Source organism: Ciconia boyciana, chromosome 1, assembly GCF_034638445.1.
Source record: "Ciconia boyciana chromosome 1, ASM3463844v1, whole genome shotgun sequence".
In the NCBI taxonomy this organism is placed as follows: Eukaryota; Metazoa; Chordata; class Aves; order Ciconiiformes; family Ciconiidae; genus Ciconia; species Ciconia boyciana.
This window is the reverse complement of record NC_132934.1, coordinates 30,566,275-30,588,604: the sequence shown is the minus strand read 5'-3', so window position 1 is coordinate 30,588,604 and position 22,330 is coordinate 30,566,275. Positions and strand designations below refer to the sequence as shown.

The 22,330-nt window shown below is 38.8% G+C and overlaps 1 protein-coding gene across 4 annotated transcripts in view; it reads right to left on the bottom strand.

Moving 5' to 3' along the window:
- The window catches only part of TMEM168 (transmembrane protein 168), a 29,651-nt gene extending 9,294 nt beyond the window's left edge, over window positions 1-20,357 (bottom strand). For 2 of the 4 annotated variants that reach the window (XR_012042518.1, XM_072861717.1), the window contains exons 1-4: window positions 19,960-20,357; window positions 14,404-15,670; window positions 3,867-4,009; window positions 1,374-1,648 (exon numbers count right to left, since the gene is read on the bottom strand). Coding sequence is in view for 3 of the 4 variants with exons in the window: in XM_072861717.1 (XP_072717818.1) it covers window positions 1,374-1,648; window positions 3,867-4,009; window positions 14,404-15,540 (1,555 nt within the window). In the remaining variant the exon portion in view is untranslated. Of the gene's footprint in view, window positions 1-1,373; window positions 1,649-3,866; window positions 4,010-14,403; window positions 15,671-19,558; window positions 19,668-19,695; window positions 19,928-19,959 lie in introns of those variants that run through there. The other 2 variants (XM_072861730.1, XM_072861740.1) reach the window with 2 other exon arrangements.
- Between the last annotated feature and the right edge of the window lie 1,973 nt (window positions 20,358-22,330).

The following is a 22,330-nucleotide window of genomic DNA, read 5'->3' as shown; positions in this document are numbered from 1 at the left end:
TACCTGTCTACACTGTTGAAGAGCACATGTCCCTGGAGAGAGACTGCTGACAAACAGCCCGAAGCCTGTAGGCAGAACACTATCCAAGAGAATGAATTCTGTCCCAGGAAGGAAAAAAGTTGCAAGTTTTCCATGTATGTACTACAAATTTGCTTTTTGCACACAGCAACCTCAGAAGCCCTGTTCCATACAGCAGGAGAGCAAGGCTAAACCTACCTTCAAATCATTTTGAAGTTTTCAAAATTATTTGAAAACTTCAGTAGGTTTACCAAAGAATACGGTTGAGATAGGACTGCCCATTACAAAGAGATCAAAAACAGGCCAAGAAAAGGGGAAATGATGAAGTCCAGGCCAAGCATATGACGAGGCATCAAACCAGCCCTTTATATAGAGGTTTGTAGTCTTGAGGCTACATTGTGCCCGCAGTGACTCTCAAACTCTAGCATGTCAGCAAACCATAGCTGTTTTCACGATACAAGTTTTGCTATATGTTTGAAGACCTGCTTTTCTAGTGTGGATTGTTGTATACCTGCCTCCTATTTCTTTTATTGATTCTGTCTTTTACAAAAAAGCCAGAGCACATCTTAAGGACATGAATACAGTCCTTCACGACAGCCTAACTGACACAGTGACACAGAACGCTGTATAATTCACTCTGCCATGTCCAGGGATTGAGAAGAGATTATGCTTGCTCATTACAGTGAATAAATATTCCTCAAAATACCAGGGAAATCTGTCTTTAGAGCAGGAGGGGGTAATTTCCACTTTACCTTTCAGGGAAAAAAAAGTGATCTTTAAAGTTAACTTGTTGAATTGTAAGGGGAATATGAAATCATGTTTAAATTTGTAAGCATACATTTGGGGTCAACAATATTTAGACAATTTTCAGAACAAGTGTAAGATTAGTTAGCTGCAAAAGGATTTTTATCAAAGTGACTAAATACTAAAATGACATAGAAGTCCACAAAGTACCATACCTGGCTGTCATACAGAGCAAGGTAAGGAAAGAGCTGCTTCTTTACATCAAGCTAACTGCATACAAAAGGGGCTTCTGCATTTCTCCATTCTCTCCACTAGTAGAGGTAGTCAGCCTGCAACCTTGCCTATTTTGATGATTCCTTGTAGCCCCTCAATCTCTTAACAGCCATGCTCTGTATATTACCCTTTCCTTTCTTCCTCCCCTGCCAGGAGCTTCCATGAACCTGTTCTCCAAAGACTGGTGGTTCATTGCCATTCTGGACTATCAGATAATAAATGTGACCAAAACTTCAAAGTTTTGCAATACAGTATGATTTTTTTAAAGAATGAACTAATTGATTTGGGAAGTTTATCAATACCAAAACTATTAATAAAAAAATCCCCAAACCAGTTACCTGCCAGTGCCCATTCACCAGTTCCATGTGAGTGACCACTGTAATATAAAATGTAGGTATCATATCTGGGTCCATCTGCTGTCCGAAGTTCAAGAAAAGACTTGATCTTGGAGTGAAGGGTATCAAAGGTCAGTCCGCTTGTAGAATAATCGCAACCATATGTCTCAATCATGTGATACGCAAAAAATCTTTGGATGGCATTAAGCATGCCAGTAGACCTCAGATTTAACTCTTGTACATGCTCAGGTGGAAGAAGAGTTGGTTGGCCATCAGGACTAAAGAGAAGAAAAACAGTTATGATTATGATTTATAATTATTTCATGCTTAGTGGACTTTTAGCAATTGATGATTTTTTTCCCCGGTGCCTATTTTCTCTGCTGTGAAGTAGGACTGTTCTGAATTCAAGTTGACTTGAAATGTACAGTCTATAAACAATTCAAAAACCAACACAAATACTCAATGTATTTGAGTGAGGGACCACTATCTCCCCCTCCCTTTTGTCACATTTCTTCACTTCAAAGCATAGTCCTTACACACCTCCATGCTATTCCTGCAGCTGAGAGACAGAGGGAGAGAGAGGGGAGCTGTGATGTGAACATGCAGGGCTTCAATGATTTCATTAAGTCCCACTGACAGAGCACTGCCTTCAGACAGGCATTTGTTCACGCACAACTGGAAAGAAGCGCCGGAAGAATGAGTGTTAGTCTGCACAAAACATCATGCAAACTAGTTTCCAATAACAGAATAAAGAGAAATCCAAGTACACATTTTGCTCAGATATTCTGAATATCTCTGTTCCAAACTAGCCTTTACTCAATATGGTACTCATGCAAATACAGTAATTCTTAGTTGCGTGTGCTGTTCAGATGCTGATCTTTCAGCATAAGAAATATGTTTCAGATGATGGTATTCACCGCTTAGAAAATGAAAGTTCTAAGAAAATTACAAACTAGACCTGGAACAAACCACATATATATAGATATGTGTGTGTGTGTGTGTGTGTATGTATATGAATATGCGTATATACCAAAAGGGTTCCTGGGTTCCCTGAGCAATGGACAGACTTTATGGATGAAAATAGACCAGACATGGTCTTACTCTACTAATACAAAATACGACTTCTGTTTTTTATACTTATTTATGTATGTATGTATGTATCCTTCATGGATTTTGTTTGCAAGTCAGTGTGTAAAGCTACCTACTTTCTTTTCTGGTCTAGCTAATTAAATTTTGCACTTCCTCACCTGTCTAGTGCCTTCATGAAGGCTAACGTTCCACTGCTACAATTACATTGAACACATCGTCATTACTGTTTGTCTCAGCAAGCAAAGACTGGGCCCATTACTGAAACAGTCAAGCTTTGTTAATAAGGAAGTTTAGTTCCGTCAGGTCCTAAACAGTTGCTCAAGAGTACTTCATTCACTCAGAAATTAGAGGGAACTGCCAAAGCCAGAATAATATAATACAATGAAAGAATTAAATTATTGCCATGGAAACAAAAAGAATTTATTTCTATTGTAATGTAAATTTTGAAAATGTATTTTTTTAATCCCTAACAACAATTGACTACATGGATTTTTTTAAAAGAGTGCACAGCTGAAGACTGTAGATCGAAGCTCAGAAAATTTGTTTTTACAGTATTTTACACTATTTAAGATACAGTGATCTAAGATAAGCACACTACCCTCCTGTTTCTTTGCCCGTTAATTTTTTTCCCTGGCAACTGAATCCATTACACATACTGCAAGCTGGGCAGTTTTCATAAATTGGGCAGTTCTATTTTGAAGCCTCTCATTTCAACTTACAACTCTGATGGTAGATAGATAACTTACATAGCTCTTGTTTATTGTTTATAAAAAAATTGCGCGTGCACAATTTTAATTATACAGCTAAAGTAGCATTTGCAAGTTTAAAGCTTATAAGAAAAACACACAAATGGGCAAATAATAATAGTACAATCCCTCCACCCCCAAGCATTTCTCATATGGTAACATTTACATTGAAATAAAATCAGCTGTAAATTCACAATACCAATAACTGACATGTAGTCTACTCGAAAATCGAATTTCAATGTCCTTTAAATGTAGACACCATCTCATTTAATAGAATTCAAAATTGTTTTAAACTGATCTGGTTTAATAGTTTAATAGTGGTTTAATCTTGGTTTAATAGTTGTCCTGTTATAATATATCTGCACTCAGTCAAATGCTGCAATCCTCCTTTGCGTGAGATACAGACTGTGGAATCTGCCTATGCATGATTGGTGCGTAAGGCATTAATTGGCTTTCTAAAAGCAAATAAAATACATATAAAAAGGTAGAGTTGGAGTTACTCATTCTTTTTGGAAGGTGAGGAAAAGGAAAAATACAAAATCTGCCTATTATTCAAATTTGTATGTAATTATTGAAAAATACAAGCAACAGCACTGCATTGCCTCTACGAGCTAACAGTACACTTACACTACTGTGAAGCTGAAATACATGGTAACTATACCTGCAAAAGTTGGTGGGAATCACAACAGCATACCCAACACAGGTTCCTCCCAAGCAGTTTCCCAGCTCATGGAAAAGCCCATGAGCCATGGACTCCAGCGGTAACACGATGAGAAATGCACTCATGAAGATCCCATTGGTTGGCTAAAAAGAAAACAGAGAGATTTAGGTATTGCATGAAAAATCCCTCCTATCTGTTGGTTACGGTTTTATGAATAATTCCCTGTGTTTGATCAAACATAATTGGGTCCTGAAACATGCAAGTTATTATATGTAATGTATACTTATTTTTCCACGTATTACACAGTGAAGTACTCTAAAGACAAATGAAAGGCCAATTTGGGGGTTTGGGGAGAAGGTGGCTGGTAAGCAGGGATCACTCTTCTGAAAGGAATGCATTTTAAAAACACTAACAGCACAGGACTTAGCTTTAAAAGCCCTGATCATAGCTTAGCTTTACATATTTAAGCAGGAAAATCAAACACCACAAAATTATTTATGTGCATAAAATAAGTACATCTGTAAATATCTGCAGGATCAGGCCTTAATCAGTAAAGTACAACACAGAATGTTATGTACCTAGCATCAGATGATAGCATACTATATTGCATCATTAAAAATACAGATTTAACTATTCTTGCTTTTTAACGCCAAGAGTTTTTAAAATATTCTTTGTGGAATACTATCTATCGCACAAAAAATGACTTGTGAGAACATTTATGAACATCATTGCAATTAAAAAGACAATTCTTTATCAGCTACACAGATATCAGATGAGAAGGGACATCCACTACAGGACTTTGTAGCATTCACACAGCTAATACCCTACATTGAGCTTTCCTGTTTTGTAGGTAAAAAGCAGTTTTGGAAAAGATTACACTCACTGATACATAGATGATTTCTGTAAAAAAAGAAGTTTCAAAAGTTAAGTCTCAGCCACTAGTACCACTATAATAAAAATGGGCTTCTGAAATGCCAGCTGCCAGTGAGAGGCAGAACAGATACAGATTCATTTTAATTATTTTAATATGATGTGAATGGGTTTAATGAGGCATTAAATGCTTTAGGAAAGGTAGAAACAGTATTATAATATATAATTAACCAAGAACTTTGATATCCATGGTGCAGTTATTAAATATTAATGTTTGTTATGTAGGAAAGGAAATAATTAATAGCTACAGATTTCTGTCTTGAGAAGAGTCCTGTGGCCTCTGACTACATCTATGTTTTATTTGCCCTCTTTGCATAAATCTACATATTAATATTTTTTGAAAATCTGGATATTGCCTTATTGTTTCACACTCAGTGATTTGATGCGGACTGGTAGTTCAGCTTAACATATAGACAAAGCTATTAATAATTTGGAAAGTAAATTACACTGAAAAAAATTACACCTAAACCACCTCAGTTCTTGTTGGCACATGGCACTAACTCAACTATACTCAGTTTTTAAACACATAAAAATTACATGACTCAGTCTGAAAGAACAGCTTTACCCATCTAATCTGTTTCCTGCCCTAAGGAAGAATAGTGTTTGCTACCCATCCCGGTTTTAAAAAGTGTCCCATTATACTTGGGATGGAAGGATCTCACCTATGTGTCCTTGAAATGGTGACAGCAACACTTCTAACCACAAATAAACATCAGAATCTGATATTAACTGATAACTAACTGATAGCATTATTAACTGATAACACCATTCTCAAATAACTGGTAACTGTTAAGTGATAGCATTATTCTCAAATTCCAACATCTGAAACCACTATAAGACTATATTCAGCTCCTACTATGCTTTATGTAATTCATGACAAATGAAAAGTTTACTTATTTAGCTTCTAGCTCTCAAGGACATGAGGACATGACACTGAGCAGACATCAAATCATGTTACAGGACAACCACGGAGAGATTCCCTTTACCCACAGCCCTGCACACCTTATCACAAAAGTGCAATTAATACGCTCATTGACTTGCTAACATTTGAGCTACAGAACTGGTTCTGATAGAACAAGTCCATTAACAGGTGATAATGCTAGCATTAATACTGCAATCCAATTTCATGTGGTATAATGTAATTTGATGTTTTGGTGCTAATAATTTGAATCTATAAGGAGCAATGCGTGCCTATGAAGCGCACGTACATTATAGGAGATTCACAATCACTTTTACGTACATCATTTTCTTAGCCACCTCAGGAGGTACTTTGCATCATTCCAGATATATTCCTTTCCCCGTCCCAGTCTTGCCTAAACTCAGAGGGTCAGGATCAATGAGTGAGTGAGCAGATGGAATGGATTTAGGACAAGTACAAAGAAGCATTCACATAGTGATTCTCGAGTTTTGTGTCAGAGAATAAGGATTTTCAGAATAACTTCCCGCAAATCAATACAGTTAACTGAAATCACCAGAAGACAGGAAAGCTTAAAATGCTGTAACAACTATGGTGCAACCTCAACTTGTTTTGTTGTCAATAAGTAGAAAAAAATCCTGTAACTAAGACAATATATATTTTTTTTCAAATGTATCAGCAGAAAGTGCTCATTTTTGTTGCTCAGTTTTCCAAATGCACTCAGAAAATGAAAAAGACTCAGAGCAGCAGCAATAAAAACTTACAAAGATTTGGTTAGTTTTCATTCTACAGAAACCTTGTAAAATACAAGACTGTGATGAAATAGTGGAGCTCTAGCTAAATGAGTTTCAAGATTTGGAGACTTACTTTTGCAGTTATAGATACAAGAAGGATAGTTTGCTTTAAGTTAAAAAAAAAAGGAAGACTTGGATCCTGCTGAAATTAAAGGCCTCGTCTGGAAAAGCTTCTTATTCATGATCGGTTAATTAGAGGATTTTCTAAGCCTTGGAAAGACTGAATGCATGGACCGGGAAGTATTATAATGCATTTTTAAGACAAATCCAGCTTTTCCATCATATATAAATATGACATATATACACACGACTTTTCTTGGATCTTGTTAGAGCAAAGTGCTCTTACATTGCACTAGTGTTTTGATCACAGTGAACATATTACAAAATAAAAACCACATTTGCCCATAAAAACTACAGCAATCATAATACCCTAAAGAATACAATTATATTATTACTTTATATGAATTTTATTGTAGATGTTTTCTTACAACATGCCATGTTGTTCTAAACACTCCCTGCATTTCCCCAATCCCCTAAACACATGCAAGTTATTAAGCCCACAGTGTTCTGCAATAGCACAACTTGAGATCATCACAAAGATTTAATAGTTTTCACCAAACTTCTGAGTCTGTCTTCTAAAAGATATTTACGTTTAATTGTTTAAAGTACTCCTACTAATATGAAGATACTGGCAAGAAAATTCACAAGTACTTGTGAGATAAGGATCCTACATAGAAACTGTAAGATCATCTCAGTGATCCATCTTGCTCTGTATCCTGCTTTGAGTTTGTACCGAATATTGAAGAGGAATGGGCAATATGCTCTATAATGTTATGAATCAACTCAGCTCCATCTGAAGTTTCAACTTTGCCTTCATTTAGTGGCCATCTTATGCTATGGAGTCGGAAAGCATTGTTAGTGTGGATATTTTACATTTATAGACATCTGCCTAATGTAGAGATGCTGGCACTTGCTGTCAGCACTTTCTCAACAGTTTTGATTTAGAAGAAATATATCACTAACAAACATAAAAATTATTAACGATGTTTAGAGCAGCTCTGTAGTAAGATAACAAAATATTTTAATCCAGCTCTGCAAAAAATGACTGGTGGCATTTTAAAAAACCTAAACTATAAGACCTTGAAATAGCAAAAAATACTATCTAATTAAGTTAGTAATCACTGTAAATCTGAAGATAGGTATCTCTTTTAAGAAAACAGATAAAATGCCAGGTGGAGACTGTCAGTGCTTTACTAAATCCAAAAGATTTGATGACTGGTCCTTAATGGAGCAGATGGCCATGGATGCTTAGGCGGAGCCAGAAAGGGATTTTGTTCTTTCATCTGTTCAACCCATTTTCATTCTGTTTTCGACTGCACTGGCAATCTCAGCCTGCAGTACATCCCTGTACTCCAGGTGCCCATTGATTCCAGACAGACTGCTCAAAAAGCAAACAGAAGACGGGGACCATCTCAGCAATCCCACTGAAAACACGAGAAGCCATTTTATCTCTCAGTCTTTGGGGTTTTTTGCCTTTGTCTATCATCTAAATTAATATTTAGGAAATACATAGTGTGTTCTCATTTCAAATAATGGAGAAAAGGTAAAAAAAATATACTTCTTGCCTCTGATGACTGAAATGACAGACAATAAAAGATCGGTGAGATTCACCAGTAGTATTACCTTTCCACTTTCTTTAGCTTTTCAAGCAACACTTATTGTTAAGTGTAACTGTTAAAACACCAGAAGAATTTAGAGGTATTTTACAGCCAAGGTATATAATTTTATATTCGTGGATAGGACAACTCCAGTCCCAAGGAGTAAACCACTGTTGGAAGTGGAACAATTCTGGAACTGTATTTAACAATGGAGCATTACTGACATGTGACTGACAAAAATAACAAGGAGGAAGAGAAAAAAAAAAAGAAACATTAGTTTAAATTGGAAGACAGTTATGGAGACCTATAGAAGATCCCTTCTGATTAAAATAGAAATAAATTACTAAACATATGTCAACTAAGATGATCACAAAATCACTGAGTGGTTGAGGTTGGAAGGGGCCTCTGGATATCATCTGGTCCAACCCACTGCTCACGCAGGGCCGCCTAGAGCAGGCTGCCTGGGATTCTATGTAACAGACCAACAACTGAGGATGCTTACAAAGATGCCTGTGTGTATTTCCAAGCAAATATTCTGCTCTGCTTTCCATTATCCAAGCTGAATAATATTTACCTATTTTTATATATCCATACACACACACACAAAGTAAATATAAAATAAACAGTTCTGCTTAGCTCCTCTGCAGTGATTCTGCAAAAACAAAGAAGTATATGCTCCATGATGGAGAAGGCTCAGGAGAAAAAGGATCACGTGATAAGTAATCTACAAATATTTGATGGATAGCTTATTCCAAATGAAAACAAGATATGTATATTACAGGTAAAAAGAATCTTAAAGACAAAAATTGTAAAGTTACAACGGAGATCAACTACCAGAGGAAACTGCCTTATAACAAATCATTGAGTGAAAGAATAGTCTCTAGAGAAAAATAAATAATCCATTACTTCTGACTATTAAAACAGCCCTGAGAAAATCTAGAAAACAGTTTGCGGAAAATAGTCATCATGTTCACTGGCAGATGTATTTAATGTGTTATGTTTCCCATCCCTGACTCCTGTTCTAACCACAGGAAAGCCTGTGCTTTAGTCTACATGCATTTTTCCCAGCAAAACCAGAAGTGGTTGTCAATTTAAAAGCACTCTAAACGGATTTCTGATTTTTTTTTAATATAAAAATTTGAATTCTGGAATTAACGAGACTTGACAGCAAAGCTTAACGCATATATCAGATTCTTTAGACTAACACCAAATAATTCCTTTCTCTTGTCACCAGAAATCTGCTTCATGACCTAAGGCCTCTGGAAGTGGTGGCGACAGCAGCAAGGTGTGCTGCCACTGCGGATGTGAGCAGGCAACCTGACGCAGCCCTCGGGACAGGACTGGAGAGGTAGAGAGCCAAGGAGGGCTGAGCACCTACTGCAGAGAGGAAGATGGGCAGCAAAAATAGACAGGATAGTGGGTGAGTTTGAGAAGAAATGATGACCAGTAAGCAAGGGGGATTTAAGATCCAGCTTAAGAGATGATGAAACAGTTGGGAAAGCAGGAATAATGTTATTGCACAAGAAACCGTACAGACAAGTCTATAAAGAAATAGCGAGGCACAGATATGCAAGTCAAATTGGCAAGGAGGGGAAAAACTGACTGAGGAAAAGAAAGGGGGGGAACTAAAGATAACCAGACAGAGAGGGGGGAAAAAAAGCAGGAGTGGAATGGGTATTTGAGCAAATATGGAGAGAGACCAGAGGGTGCTGCGGAGCCTCTGGGGGTGTGTGTGTGTGTGGTATATATAACTGGACAAGCAAGGACTGGATTAAAAATACAAGTCAGGAAGAAAAGGAGGGGAAAATGAAGGAGAAAACTGTTTTGAATGCAAATCATATCCAGTCTATTTAATCTGTGATGTTAACAAAAGTATGTGCAGGTAAATATAGAGGTTACTTAGAAAACCTCTTATTGTTCAGAAAATAATCTTGTTTTTAGAGAAGTTAAAAAAGTCACCATCTTCAATTTTATTAAGGCATTGTAAACTGAGCTTTCAAGAAACACCAGCCAATCACACCACAATAAAGACTACAAAATCACTAACTCTCCCCAAAACAAGAAAATACTCATACATAACCTAACTATTCTTCCATGAATAATCTGAGTTCAATAGTACTGTTCATCTAAGTACAAGTACTCATGCATATCACGAAGACTATTATTTTACTGACCCATAAAATTCACTAAAAACAAGAATAATGTACTGAAAGTACTTCATTCCATTACTTTACCTGTCTCTGACATAGTTAATTTTTCTCTTGGTAATATTAAATACAGGTCTTCCAGGGATAATAATTCTCTTTGGCCAGTAATTCAGAAAAACTGTACTGTTACTTTGGCATAGAGCACTTAACAAAATCTGACTTTAAATTTCTGAAAAAAAGATTCCTCCAAACCTTTCCAAGATCTTTGCTTGCAAATTCCAAGACCTCCATCTCCAAATTTTTCATCATTTTATTGGCTTCTGAGCAAAGTAATGCCCAAGTAATTTGCATTACTTCTTCTGGATCTTGTCCCATCCCAGGGACTAATTATGGACAGGCACGTGAGTAATTGCTAAAATGAGTAAGTTGGAGTTAAAAAGTCTATTGATCTGACTGAAATTACTCACACAAATGTAAAGGCAGGTGCAGAACACTTCCTGCAGATTTTGCAAGGAAAACGTCAATGTATTTCTACCAACAAGGCAAGGTGTCTTTCCTCTCCAGCTAATGCAGGGATTATTCTCAGAAGCAGACCATGTCCCAGCTGAAACAAGCCCCGCTGAAAAGCTGTTACTCCATTTTTGAATGCAACCAGCTTTAACAAATTAATTTTACATTTCTCATGCTTCCTGAGTTCATCCTCCAGCTTCAGGCAGACCTGACGATTCTGCTCTTCACATTTAGAGCTTGATCTGTCAGAGAGAGAGATTCTGCTTTCAGGAGCCACAGTTCTTCCTAAGCACATACCAAAGCATCAGGAACAGAGACTTTCAACCCTTGGCTTATTACAAGGGCTAAGCTCCCCTTAAAGAAAGGTCCTTGGCTAACATGACTTCCAGCCTCAACAGTTCTGCATGAGTCATAAAACCACAGTGTGTGCAACAGTGAGTTAATCGACCTCGCTTTAAAAGCCTTTCCACAAAAGGAGATTTGTTATTTTTCTGGCAATTTTAATCAAATAGGATACTTCTAGCCACCAATTAGCAGACAACTGTCTCTTTAGGTCTTGACCTTTCATACACTTGAGATTTATATGATGCACAGATATTACAGTTATTAAAAACGTTAAAAGGGCATATATAATGTGCCTGTAACAAAGTTTTCCATGAAACAGAACCCCTCCCCTCCACCACCTCATTTCTGGCTATAACCTAACACACACAGCTGAGCGAGACTTTTTATATGCTAGGGCTAATTATTTATAGTTGACTGTTAGGAAGTACCTTTCCAAGGCTTAGGTTTTTAGCCAATTCTATTCATTATATAGGAGGTCAAATGGCAGACCATGAAGCGATTTCAAGCCACTTCTCTTATCAAATGCAGTATCATTAGACAAGCTTTCAGTACATCTTCAGAGTGAGGAAAGGTATAAATAAAAAATGCTTCACCTTCTAGGTGACACTTAACAGATTTCAAATATAATTAGCACTTACTAAAATGACAACATAAGTCCCAAACTGCAAGAGAGTAAATTGTGTGCTTATGCATCATTACTTTCTTACTTCTAATTATTTTGAAACCTGACACTATCCAGAAAAATACAGAAAAGGCCACAGTTTCCTGCAACCACTATAAAAAATGATACATCCATTTATTAAATTATGTTCTGGCCAGGTCTGACAAAATATTTAGTTTTCTGACAACAGATGGAATAGGCACAGTGATCTGCAAGGCAAACATCACAACATCTTCTGAAGTAGAAATTATTTTAGTTGGAGACAACTGCATTCATAATCTTAAGCTAATTCATTACTATAAATACATGATGAAAGAAATATAAATATAGTAAAAGAAATGTAAATGTAATTATCTACTAAAAATAAATTATTATAAGAAAAAAACTGATTTCCTGACAAGCAGAAGTATTTGGTCTGATGCCTTTCACTTTTGCCACCACAATTACTTCTTTTCCCACTGAATAGGCAAATACGCAACCTATCAGAGAGAGGTGATGAGCAACAGCTTATCTTATTTACACATAGGATGCTACAAATTGAAATTAGCCAATAACAAATATTAAGATTTTAGACACACTGCCAGTTTGCTTCTTGTGAATGGCCCTGCACAAGTCATTCCACAGTACAACCGCACTTCTTCAGAATTAGAGAGGCCTGAAAATTATCAGACATGTTAACAGTTGCAGTTATTTTGGGGCAGAGGACAGAGACAGAAAAAAATTACAATGAATTATCAATCAATGTGAAGAGAAAAAAGTAACAAGATGAGTATGAATCCAATCCTCCTTCCTTACGCAGACAGCTTGCAGTAATGAAGCAGTTCTAAAGGAAGCGCCTGTGTGCTTTGAAGAGATGACATGGGGAGAGTGAGCCCTTCCCCTGAAGGGCTACAGCAGGAGATCCTGTCCAAGTCTCATGGTTAACTCCCCACAGACAGGCTCTGGGCACCACCAAAACAAACTGCCTCTCTCCACTGACTATCTGGACAACTTATGCACTTGATTTGTTCTGACTGCTTTGTTAGGTGTAACTAGGTGGAGTGACTCCATCCAAGTAATTTTAAAACGATGTAATTATTAACCTATGTGTCTCAGGATGTTAAAGGAGGAGGGCAAAGATAGATAAATTAATAAGACTATCTGATAGAGGTGGTAAAAAATGGCTTCTACTGAAGAACAGTCATCTGGCATATAAAAATTAAAGACTTGCATTTTGATAAAATCACCCAAGTCTCAGAAGAAAAAGTATGGAAGTTAGAAATATTAGCATGCTGATATTCCATCTTTATGGTGTCTGTCTCCCAAACCACTTTCCCATTTCTTTCAGTGCATGAGCACCTTCACTTTCTTTAAATACATTTTGGGGATTTTTCTTCTCTGCTTCTTTTTGGTTCTAGTTCTTCCTTTTGTCCTTTCTGCAAACCCACAGACTATAGGTATGCATGGTGATACTTTTCCAAAGAGCAAGCAAAACTACCCAGGCTTGTCTGTTAACCTGTAATGATCTTCATGCAAAAAAAACCCAACCAACCACACAAAAAAGACAAAACCAAACCCAAATCAAACAAAAAACCCGAACACACAAAACCTCACAAAATAACTGTCAATTTCCTTTTCCACCAAGTTCTTTAACACCTTTCATCTACAAGGTTATTTAATCTAAGAAAATCTGCAGGAATGGGCAGCAAATTGTTTTGGAGACACTATAGAGACATTATGTAAACTGGATCTGCCATAAATAATATATAATTTGAATATACGTATAATATATATATGTGATTCATTTAAGAGACGCGTGGGTAGAAAAATGATTGTTGTCTTTTTTTAGATCAACTTAAAAAAGAAAACAGACACCAAACTCCCTTTTCACCCTGCTGCAACTGTGACAACACACAATGTACTTTAACTTGGGCACTGAACAAACATTTTGAGAGAAATTTATGTTTTCTCCTAAAGAAAAGACAAGGTCCTTAATTCAGATATGGAAAGAAAAGTCAAAGAAAGCTGTGTGATTTTAAGAACTGGTCTTTCAGAGGACATATCCTGCAGTGCATAACCAGATTTGAAAATAAGACACTTAGAGCATATGCTATACCAACAATTTACCAGTTTCTCAGCTGATCTCTAACTCCATATTAATGGTTGAATGCAAAGCAAAATTATTGAAAAATACATTCTTAAAACATGAATTTGCCTTGATTTAATTAAAATAGTCCATAAGAAAAGCCCTCCATGTAGTGTGCATTACTAGGGTTCAACACTATGATCTACTCTGAAAACGAATTTTATGGCACAATGAATTCAAAAGCAGAATAATTTCATAAGTAGATAAACTTAAAATACTTCGCATACTTTTGCCCTGGAAGCATTAACTCTTCCCATTCCGCCCACATAAGGAAGCTGGTGAGTTCCAGCACAAGGTGTTAAAGTCGAAGAGCATGCTGGCAAAACCAAGTGTTCCAACACTGAATTGCTGAGCCACAGGACACCATCAAATGTCACAGAAATTTTAAGGAGTCGACAATTTTCAGGAGCATTCTCAAGAGGGAGATCAAGATACAGAGATTATTATTTACCTGCCAAGAAACGGCCCCCAAAACAGCAGTCGCGACAAGACTGAAAAATACTAGCTGTTCAGAAATTAAACAGAAGTGACGCATTCCTTTAGATGCCATAACTCTGTCAAGGCTGTTGTTTTCTGCACGGTGGGTATAGTATACCTTGTGACAGTCATTTAGTTTTGTGTGAAATCCCCAAAGAGTTATAAAAAAAATCACATGACAAATCATCCAGAAAATTCCAAAAATAGAAAAACCTGGTATCACAAAATACCAGAGATCCAAATCACGTAGTTTAAAGGCTGCAAGAATGAAAAAGATTAGTTCAATGACTCCAACTGAGATGACAGAAAGCCTTCTGCAAATTTTACCACGGTACAAGTAGGGCTTCCATCGTTCAGTAACTGAAAGTCCACTGAAGTAAACGTCGAGAAGGGGATCTGAAATGAGGCAGCTGAAGAAACAGGCCAAGGCAAATGGGTTTGTGGGGATTTGCAGTGATGGAAAAAAGAGTAAGGATGCAATGGCTCCAAAAATTGCCAAATTTGGAATTGCCAAAAAAGACTTCATACGTAAGTCAATAATCAACATAGCCAAAGCCGTGACCAACAGAATAACACTCATAGATTTTTCTACCAGCATAGTTGTGCTGGCAATTGCAAATCCAACTAGCTCCAAAAATTCAACTGTTGTCAGCAGAGTCGGTCGATGATGAATACAACCACAAATCCGCTCAACCAAAGCACATAATATCCTTAAAACAATAGCAGAAAGGAGCAAATATTTAGTAGCTTCTTCTTTCACATCCGTTTTGAAGGCAGAATTATTAAGAAAACACAGAAGGCCAAGCAGAAAACCAAACCAAAGATTGGAGAGACTCAAACTTGCTGTTTCCATTGAAAAATAGTAGTACAGTATGCTGGCAATTCCAAGAACAAAGAGCCCCAGAATAAATATTACCAAAATCAGTGCATCCGCAGTTTTTTCCCATCTGACATAAAGGCCCATGCAAATGGCAACCAGTAAATTGATTCTGGCAAGATAGCCAAGGTATCTGACTGATGAGTGCATGTTCACTTCTCTGTTTGCTTCTTCCAGCCTTGTCATTGCTGCATAGAGACAATGACTAACACAGTAACGCAGTGACCTACACATGTAAACTGCAGTTAGGGGGTTTTACCCACTTGACTGAAAGTAAATATTTGGGTTTCATCCAACAAACACAATGCAATCGCCACCTTCTGTAATATCATTTCAGTAACAGTGGTCCAGAATCACTGAAGTCCTGGAAGAAGAATTAAAAGAAGTGTTAGTGGCAAATAATTCCTTTGAATTTTACAAAGCATAAACATGACATATCCTTTCTCACCAAGGAGCTTAACGTCTAAATTAAAAAACATGTAATAAAGATCAAGTGTGTTGTTAAAGGTCATTCAAACTGGGATCATTATTAAAACCAATATAAAATGGGTTTTGCATAAATCTTATTTCATAATTTGAACGAGAGGAAAAGGTAAACCAAACCTGGCCTCTGCAGTTTTTCCACAAAAACCACCCAGTAGGTATCTAATTGGATATCTATGGGTATTCAAAATATTCCTATGATACCCATTACCTTCTAAAATATTTTAATATTGTTCTAAAACATTGTTTTACTTCACCATTACGTTTGGTAAGTTCTTGCTTTATACTAAACTTTTTCAGTATGCTTTGCAAGACTTCTTTTTAGTAGTCAAATAGCTACAGGTTTTACAAAAAGAACTCCATAATCAGTTAACGAGCTTAACCCACAGTAGATCATTAAAAAGGATATCAACATTATCTCCATTTCACAGAAGAGGAGTGGACACGCAGATGTATCAACTGATCTGACAACATTTTCAGAGACTTTTCTTAATGTACAACCAAAACCTTAATTTTAACCCCTCCAAGCCACTTTTTCCCCCCACAAAAACAAACAAAAAAATTTATCAGGATAAATATTATATTTAGAACATAAGCTCCCCCTAGTCAGATCCATTTAACTGACATGCTTTTCTTTTTAATATACTATAAGAACAGATAGAAATATTTTTAGGGGAAATTTTGTAAGAAAACGTGGCTAGGCAGATCTCACTGGAGATCATTATTATTTTACAGGATAAGCTTCTTCCTGGTCTGAACTCAGTCTTGAAACACAAGGATCACTGTAATCCTATTGGTGTTAATCTTACTGAGTTTACACATAAGCAATACTATTAATTGCTATAATTAGAAACAAAAAAGTTATTGAGGAAATTCTATTTCCTTGAATATCTCTGTTTCACTGTATTTATATACTTTTCTACTTATGCCAGAGTTGTCAGAGGCATAGTCCAAAGCTCTCTAGTTAAAGGCAACAAAGGTTTGTACTTTGAAGTCACAACCCTGTTCTGTATGCAAAATGTGTTATAAGTGACAAATTGATAAGAATTACTCAGAGACCAAGCTTTCTGGGAAACTACATGTAAAGAGAACCACATGTACTTCTGATTTTTGATCCTTTTGTGCCTAGAAATTCTAAACCAGGAGTCACTAAACAAATAAAGCAGAGCCTATAACTCCAGAGAGAATAAGGCAGAAAACAACAGGTGGATCACAAGAAAATACAGAGACAAGAAAATCAGCATCAATATTTTTTTGTCTCTAATTTTCTTAAGAAGTATCACAAATTACAAAGACCCCCAGCACAACCAGTCGTCCAAATTCCCTTAGTTAAAACTTACTGAAATCCTATGTAGTGTTTATATTTATGTACAACTTTTGTTTTTAAAGTTATTAACAAAAAGTTTATTGAAGAGTATGATTATACAGGTTATGAGCAGAATCCCCAAGAAGTAAGAAGACTCATATGAGGCATCTATCATTTTGGAAGTAATTACCTAATCACCCATCTTGTAGAGCCTTCTGAAGAGTCAGTAGTATGAGAAAGCAGCCGATGTGTCAAGAACACTCAGAGCTAGGTTATTGCTTACTGCTTTCATTTAAAATGCTGCAAGAAGTATGCAAGGACACCTTGACTGAAACTCTAAACTTAAACTTTATTCTCTCTTGATTTTTAAATTCTCATTTTTTAAATCAGTGAACAACAAAAGAAAAAGTGAATTGACTGATTTGCCCATAAGCTTTGGCTGATTTGAAGATTGACACCCAGTCTAAAACCAGCTTATGTAAGTGGTGTAGAGACAAACTAGGCCTAAGAAATTCTATTGTTTGAATTACTTAAGTTTGATAAAATACATTTTCAAATTATGTTAAATACCTAACAACATTGCAGATATTACTTTGGAAAGAACTGTGCATTAAAAACCTGTTTAATTGAAACAGAATACATACCATATACTTAAAGCAAATGGTTATTACATGATGCTGTTGCAAGTTAAAGTTCTTTGGATTTCAACTGTGCATTTTTATAGTACTCATTATTATTACTGTTTTATATAAACTTAATTCTGAGTTGCTTGGATGCTTAAGATCTCATGACATTTCTCCCCTCAGTTGGTAATATACTTACTGTTCCCCTCAACCTTTCATTTGTTTTCTACTTCACATAGATAACACAGCCCAAAGTTAGCTATCGTATTCCAGGTGACAATATATCAGGTATCACAGCACTGTCCACAGTCTCACTGTTTCTTGTACTACAATCAACATTCACTGTATGGACAACTTGAGCCATTTATTTCAACTCCTACACATGCGCTCCCCCACACAGTTATCTCTCGTTCAAACTACGAACAGAATCATAGAATCATTTAGGCTGGAAAAGATCTTTAAAATCATTGCATATAGAGGAATGCTTTCACATCTCCTTCCAACCCACAGCACTGACATGTGACTACTGCTACGCTGGAGCACATCTGCCACCCCGTCCTGTTACCTTGATTCCTGAGCCTTTCTGGAACCCCTCCAAGTCAAGGGGCTAACACTGTATGTATTCCCTTGGACACCAGCCTCATGGAAGTCAGCAGGCTGGCTGATACGCAAAAGGTGGAAGCTCCCACCTAAAACCTGGCTTAAGATTTTGCTACTGTCGCATTATTTTCTAGTGGGATCGTTACACTAGCAAACTTCCTTGCAGGCAAGCAGCCACTCTGACAGAAAACTACTCTGACTGGTTCAGCTCGTGCCAAGCGGAGTTTTGCTGCCATCGCATCGTGAGAAATGCAAAAGAGAAGTTCCTCTGCTGCCGCCCCACGTGCTGCGCCGAGTGCCAGGGCAGGGGAACACGCCTGTTCCTCGTGGAAAGACACAAAGTGTGCTCCAGGACGCAGTATTCGCAAAGTGACAGCTCAGACGGTCAATGCAACCTCCTCTGCCTGATCTTCTAGCTAATTACCAAAAAGATGTACTACTAAACCACACTATTAATCATCAGTCTTTTTCTAACCATGTGTTTTCATGGTCATCTTTTTTGGGAAAAGAAGAAAAGGCAGCGTTTTCATGATTAATGTATCCCATCACGCAGATATTACCAAATAAATGTAACACAGCAATTCAGAAAATTTTAGTGAGAAATTTCAGTATCTGATTTGTGCTTTAAAACATAGCTATTTGTTGCTCATTTCTGTTAAGACTTTGACTGTTTAGACAAAGACTGTTCAAAGTCGTGAGGGGGTATTGTGTTTCTTTTTTAAACTAACGGCCTTAAAGTTTCAGGTTGCAACATCTGATTGCGTATCTGAGAAAATCACATTTATATCCAAACCAAACAGAGTATGTACACCCGTAAATATTCGTCAACTTTTATAAACACAATTTTAAGCAAAACCTGGAGTCTAACTGTAGATTTGGACACTGAACTATCCAAGAGCTGACCTATACGTAAAGGAACAGCATTCCCAAAGTAGTTTTTACCATAATTTGTCAAAGAAAGTAGAAAAAAGAACTAAAACCCAAAGATGGTTCAGTAGTTTAACTGCAGTTGATTTAAAGTCCAGGTGAGGCCTATCTAAAATACTGGACCAGCTTTCCTTCAGCTTTATTCTTCCAGTTTAGTGCACATTTTTTTTAAAAAGCAACTCCATGAGACTTTGTTTAAGCAAAAAGTCGTATTTAGCTAATATAGTAATAGAGTAATAGAGTAGGCTTAAACCTCAGGTGAACGACTCCCTTAGTTTTTAGATGTTAAGACCCAGCCCATATTGCGGATTACCGGTGTCAGACAAACGGAGAGCACCCGGCCGAAGCACCAGCTGCTGGGCTGGCCCGGCCGGGGAAGTTTAACGGAGGCATTTGGCCCCGCGGAGCGGGCGCTGCCAGCCGTGGGTCTGCCGGGGCGAGGCCGCTTACCACAAGCTGCTGCCCCTGGAAGCTGCTCTGTGCGGACGGCCCCCGCCCCGCCAGGGCCCGGGCCTGCCCGGGGAGGCCGCGTCCCCCCGGGGCTGCCCGCCAGGCCGCCCGGGTCCCCTCGCCCCCGCCTCGCCGCGGTGATGGGGCCCTGCTCCACGCACACGGCGCCGGGGCAAGCCCGGCCCGAGCTCCGGGAGCCGCGGGCCCCCGCCGTGCCCCCCGCCCGCAGGCGGGGGCCCGGCCCCGGTCCCGGCCCGCACTCACCTCAACAGGCGTCCCGGAAACTTCCCACCCCCTGCGCAGCGCCGCCGCCATGTTGAGGCTGAGTGAGGCGTCCCGGCTACGGGCCGCGCCAAGGCTCAAACGCCGCCGCGGCCGCCCGGGCCGCTGGCGGAGTCCAGCTCGCCGCGGCGGCCAGGCCGGGCCCGCGCCTGCCCCGGGCGACAAGGCGGCCAGTCGGACGGTGCCTGCGCTCCGGCGGCGCCAGTCAGACCGAGGGCAGCTGCTGGCGGCGGGGACAAAGCCCCCTCCAAGGCCTAGGGTAACCTCTGCTGCAGGGATACCAAAAATCCTCGCCTTTAGCGGGAATAAGGGTTTTCTTAACCAAAACAGTTATTGCTATATTGCACAGTGTAGCACGTCTGAAGGGAGCTCTGCTCTTACTTGGAGGTGGTATTATGAAGGGCCGTGGGGGCTGCACTGAGGGGCAAGGAGGGGTGTGCCTGGGGCGGAGAGGAAGTACCCGGAGCAACATGGCCTGTCCCCGGTGGCCGAATCCAGCACTGAGTCCGGTGGTCCAGAGTGTGTGAGAAGGTGAGAGAAGAGAGGGGAGCGGTGCTGGTGTTGCACCCTGCCGAGGCCAGGCCTCCGTCTGGGCTGCGCTGCGTTGCTCCAGCTGCCTGGAGTCCTGACAAGAAAATGTCGCTCTGAAGAGTGACCTGCATCTCGCCCGGTGTCCATGGGCCACAGCGGGGCTGTAAGTGTTCCCGTCGGCTCTCCGGCCCCACAGCTGCCTCGCTCTCAGGGAAGGCAGTAGCATCTAGATTATAGGCAAGAGTGAAAGCACGTTCTCACACAAAAATGCAAAGTTAATGGGCTGCAATAATGAAAAAAAACCCCAAACCCCAAAACCCAAAAAAAACCCCAAGACCCCAAACCTCTAAACACTGTCAACTGGTGCTTCGGACACAGAAGGGGGAAAGCTGTGTTTGAATCAGGGCTGCAAGACAGACTGAACCCCCTCTAGCCTTTCCCATCATTTGCTAGCAGGAGCCTTCTGGGGGAGAGGACTCTGGTCCTGGACGACTTGTGCTTCCCAAACAAAAGCTTTCACCACCCTTGCACTATACAGAAGGCACACTTCCTTGACCATCAGTGTTTCACAACACTTTGTGTTGGAAATGCATGTTTTGAATTGGCCCTTGCAGGCAGGTGGGCAAGAGCAGGAAGTTTCTGGATCTTAATAGGTCCATTGCTTAGACAGGCAAAACAAGGGTAGTTCAACTTTAAATAAATTTAGACAGCTGTTGCACAGGGGCTTTTTGAGTTGGAAGAGGGCTGTCCTTCTGTGGATTTATGTCCTTTGTTCCTGCAATCCCTTAATCCCAACCAGCCCCTTCATCGCCTTCGTCAAGAAGCACTAGTGCTGACTGGCAGCAGCTGGAGACTCAAACATCTGAAATTTGACTGTCTTTCCTGCCTCAATTCTTCAGACAACTGATTCACAAGAACCTCAGTTGTCTCCAAAATGCTTATACCTCTTCAAATTTTAAATAAAACTGCCCAACAGGCCTAAGTTACATGGGTTAAAAAAAACTCCAAAACCAACAAAACCAAAACTAAGAGGTTTTCCTTTAACAAGCAGAACAGTAGAAATCTCAGTTGCTTAGCAAATGTCACCTGCTTCAGATGCTTTACTAGCATCATGGACAACACTTAGTTGGTACTATATCTGTCCAACTGTGATTTAGGAATACTCTTCTAGCAACTATTTGTTGAACTTCTTGGAGAATATTTTACTTAAAAAGTAAAAAAAAAAAAACAAAACCCCAATTAAGTCTCTGTGCAGGTTTGTGCAATGCAACCCTTCTAAAAAAAATATCTTCCTGCTATTCTACAGGTACAAAATGATGAATTGAGGAAAATTGAGGAAACTAGGAAAAAGGAGCAGAAAACCTGACTATATATATATCCAAACTGCAAGGAATCAAAGATACGCTGCTGATTCATGGAGATATGATTAAAAAGACTTAGAATAATCATACTTTTAAAGGCAAGTCAGCAGATCTCCCTGAAGAAGAAAAGGACAGAAAGATTCTGCAGGAAGCAACACTGAGAACAGCTGTGAAATCACATTTTCCAATCTTCACTTTCAAATAAGAGACCAGAATATACCAGCTAGGCTCTGCAGTGCTAGGGACACATCTCAGTTCTATGAAATCTAATTTCTTAGAATCTGGATTTGAGTAGGAGCCTTGCATTTTCAGTTCTTTTGGTTTCTTTTCCCGTTGCCATCCCTTCCCAACACCTCCAGTACTCAAAACCACCATGCAGAAAAATACAGCAATGACCTCAAAGGGCTGACATACAACAGGTGCTCCAAAGATATTTCATGGAGATAAAGGAGAAATTAAGA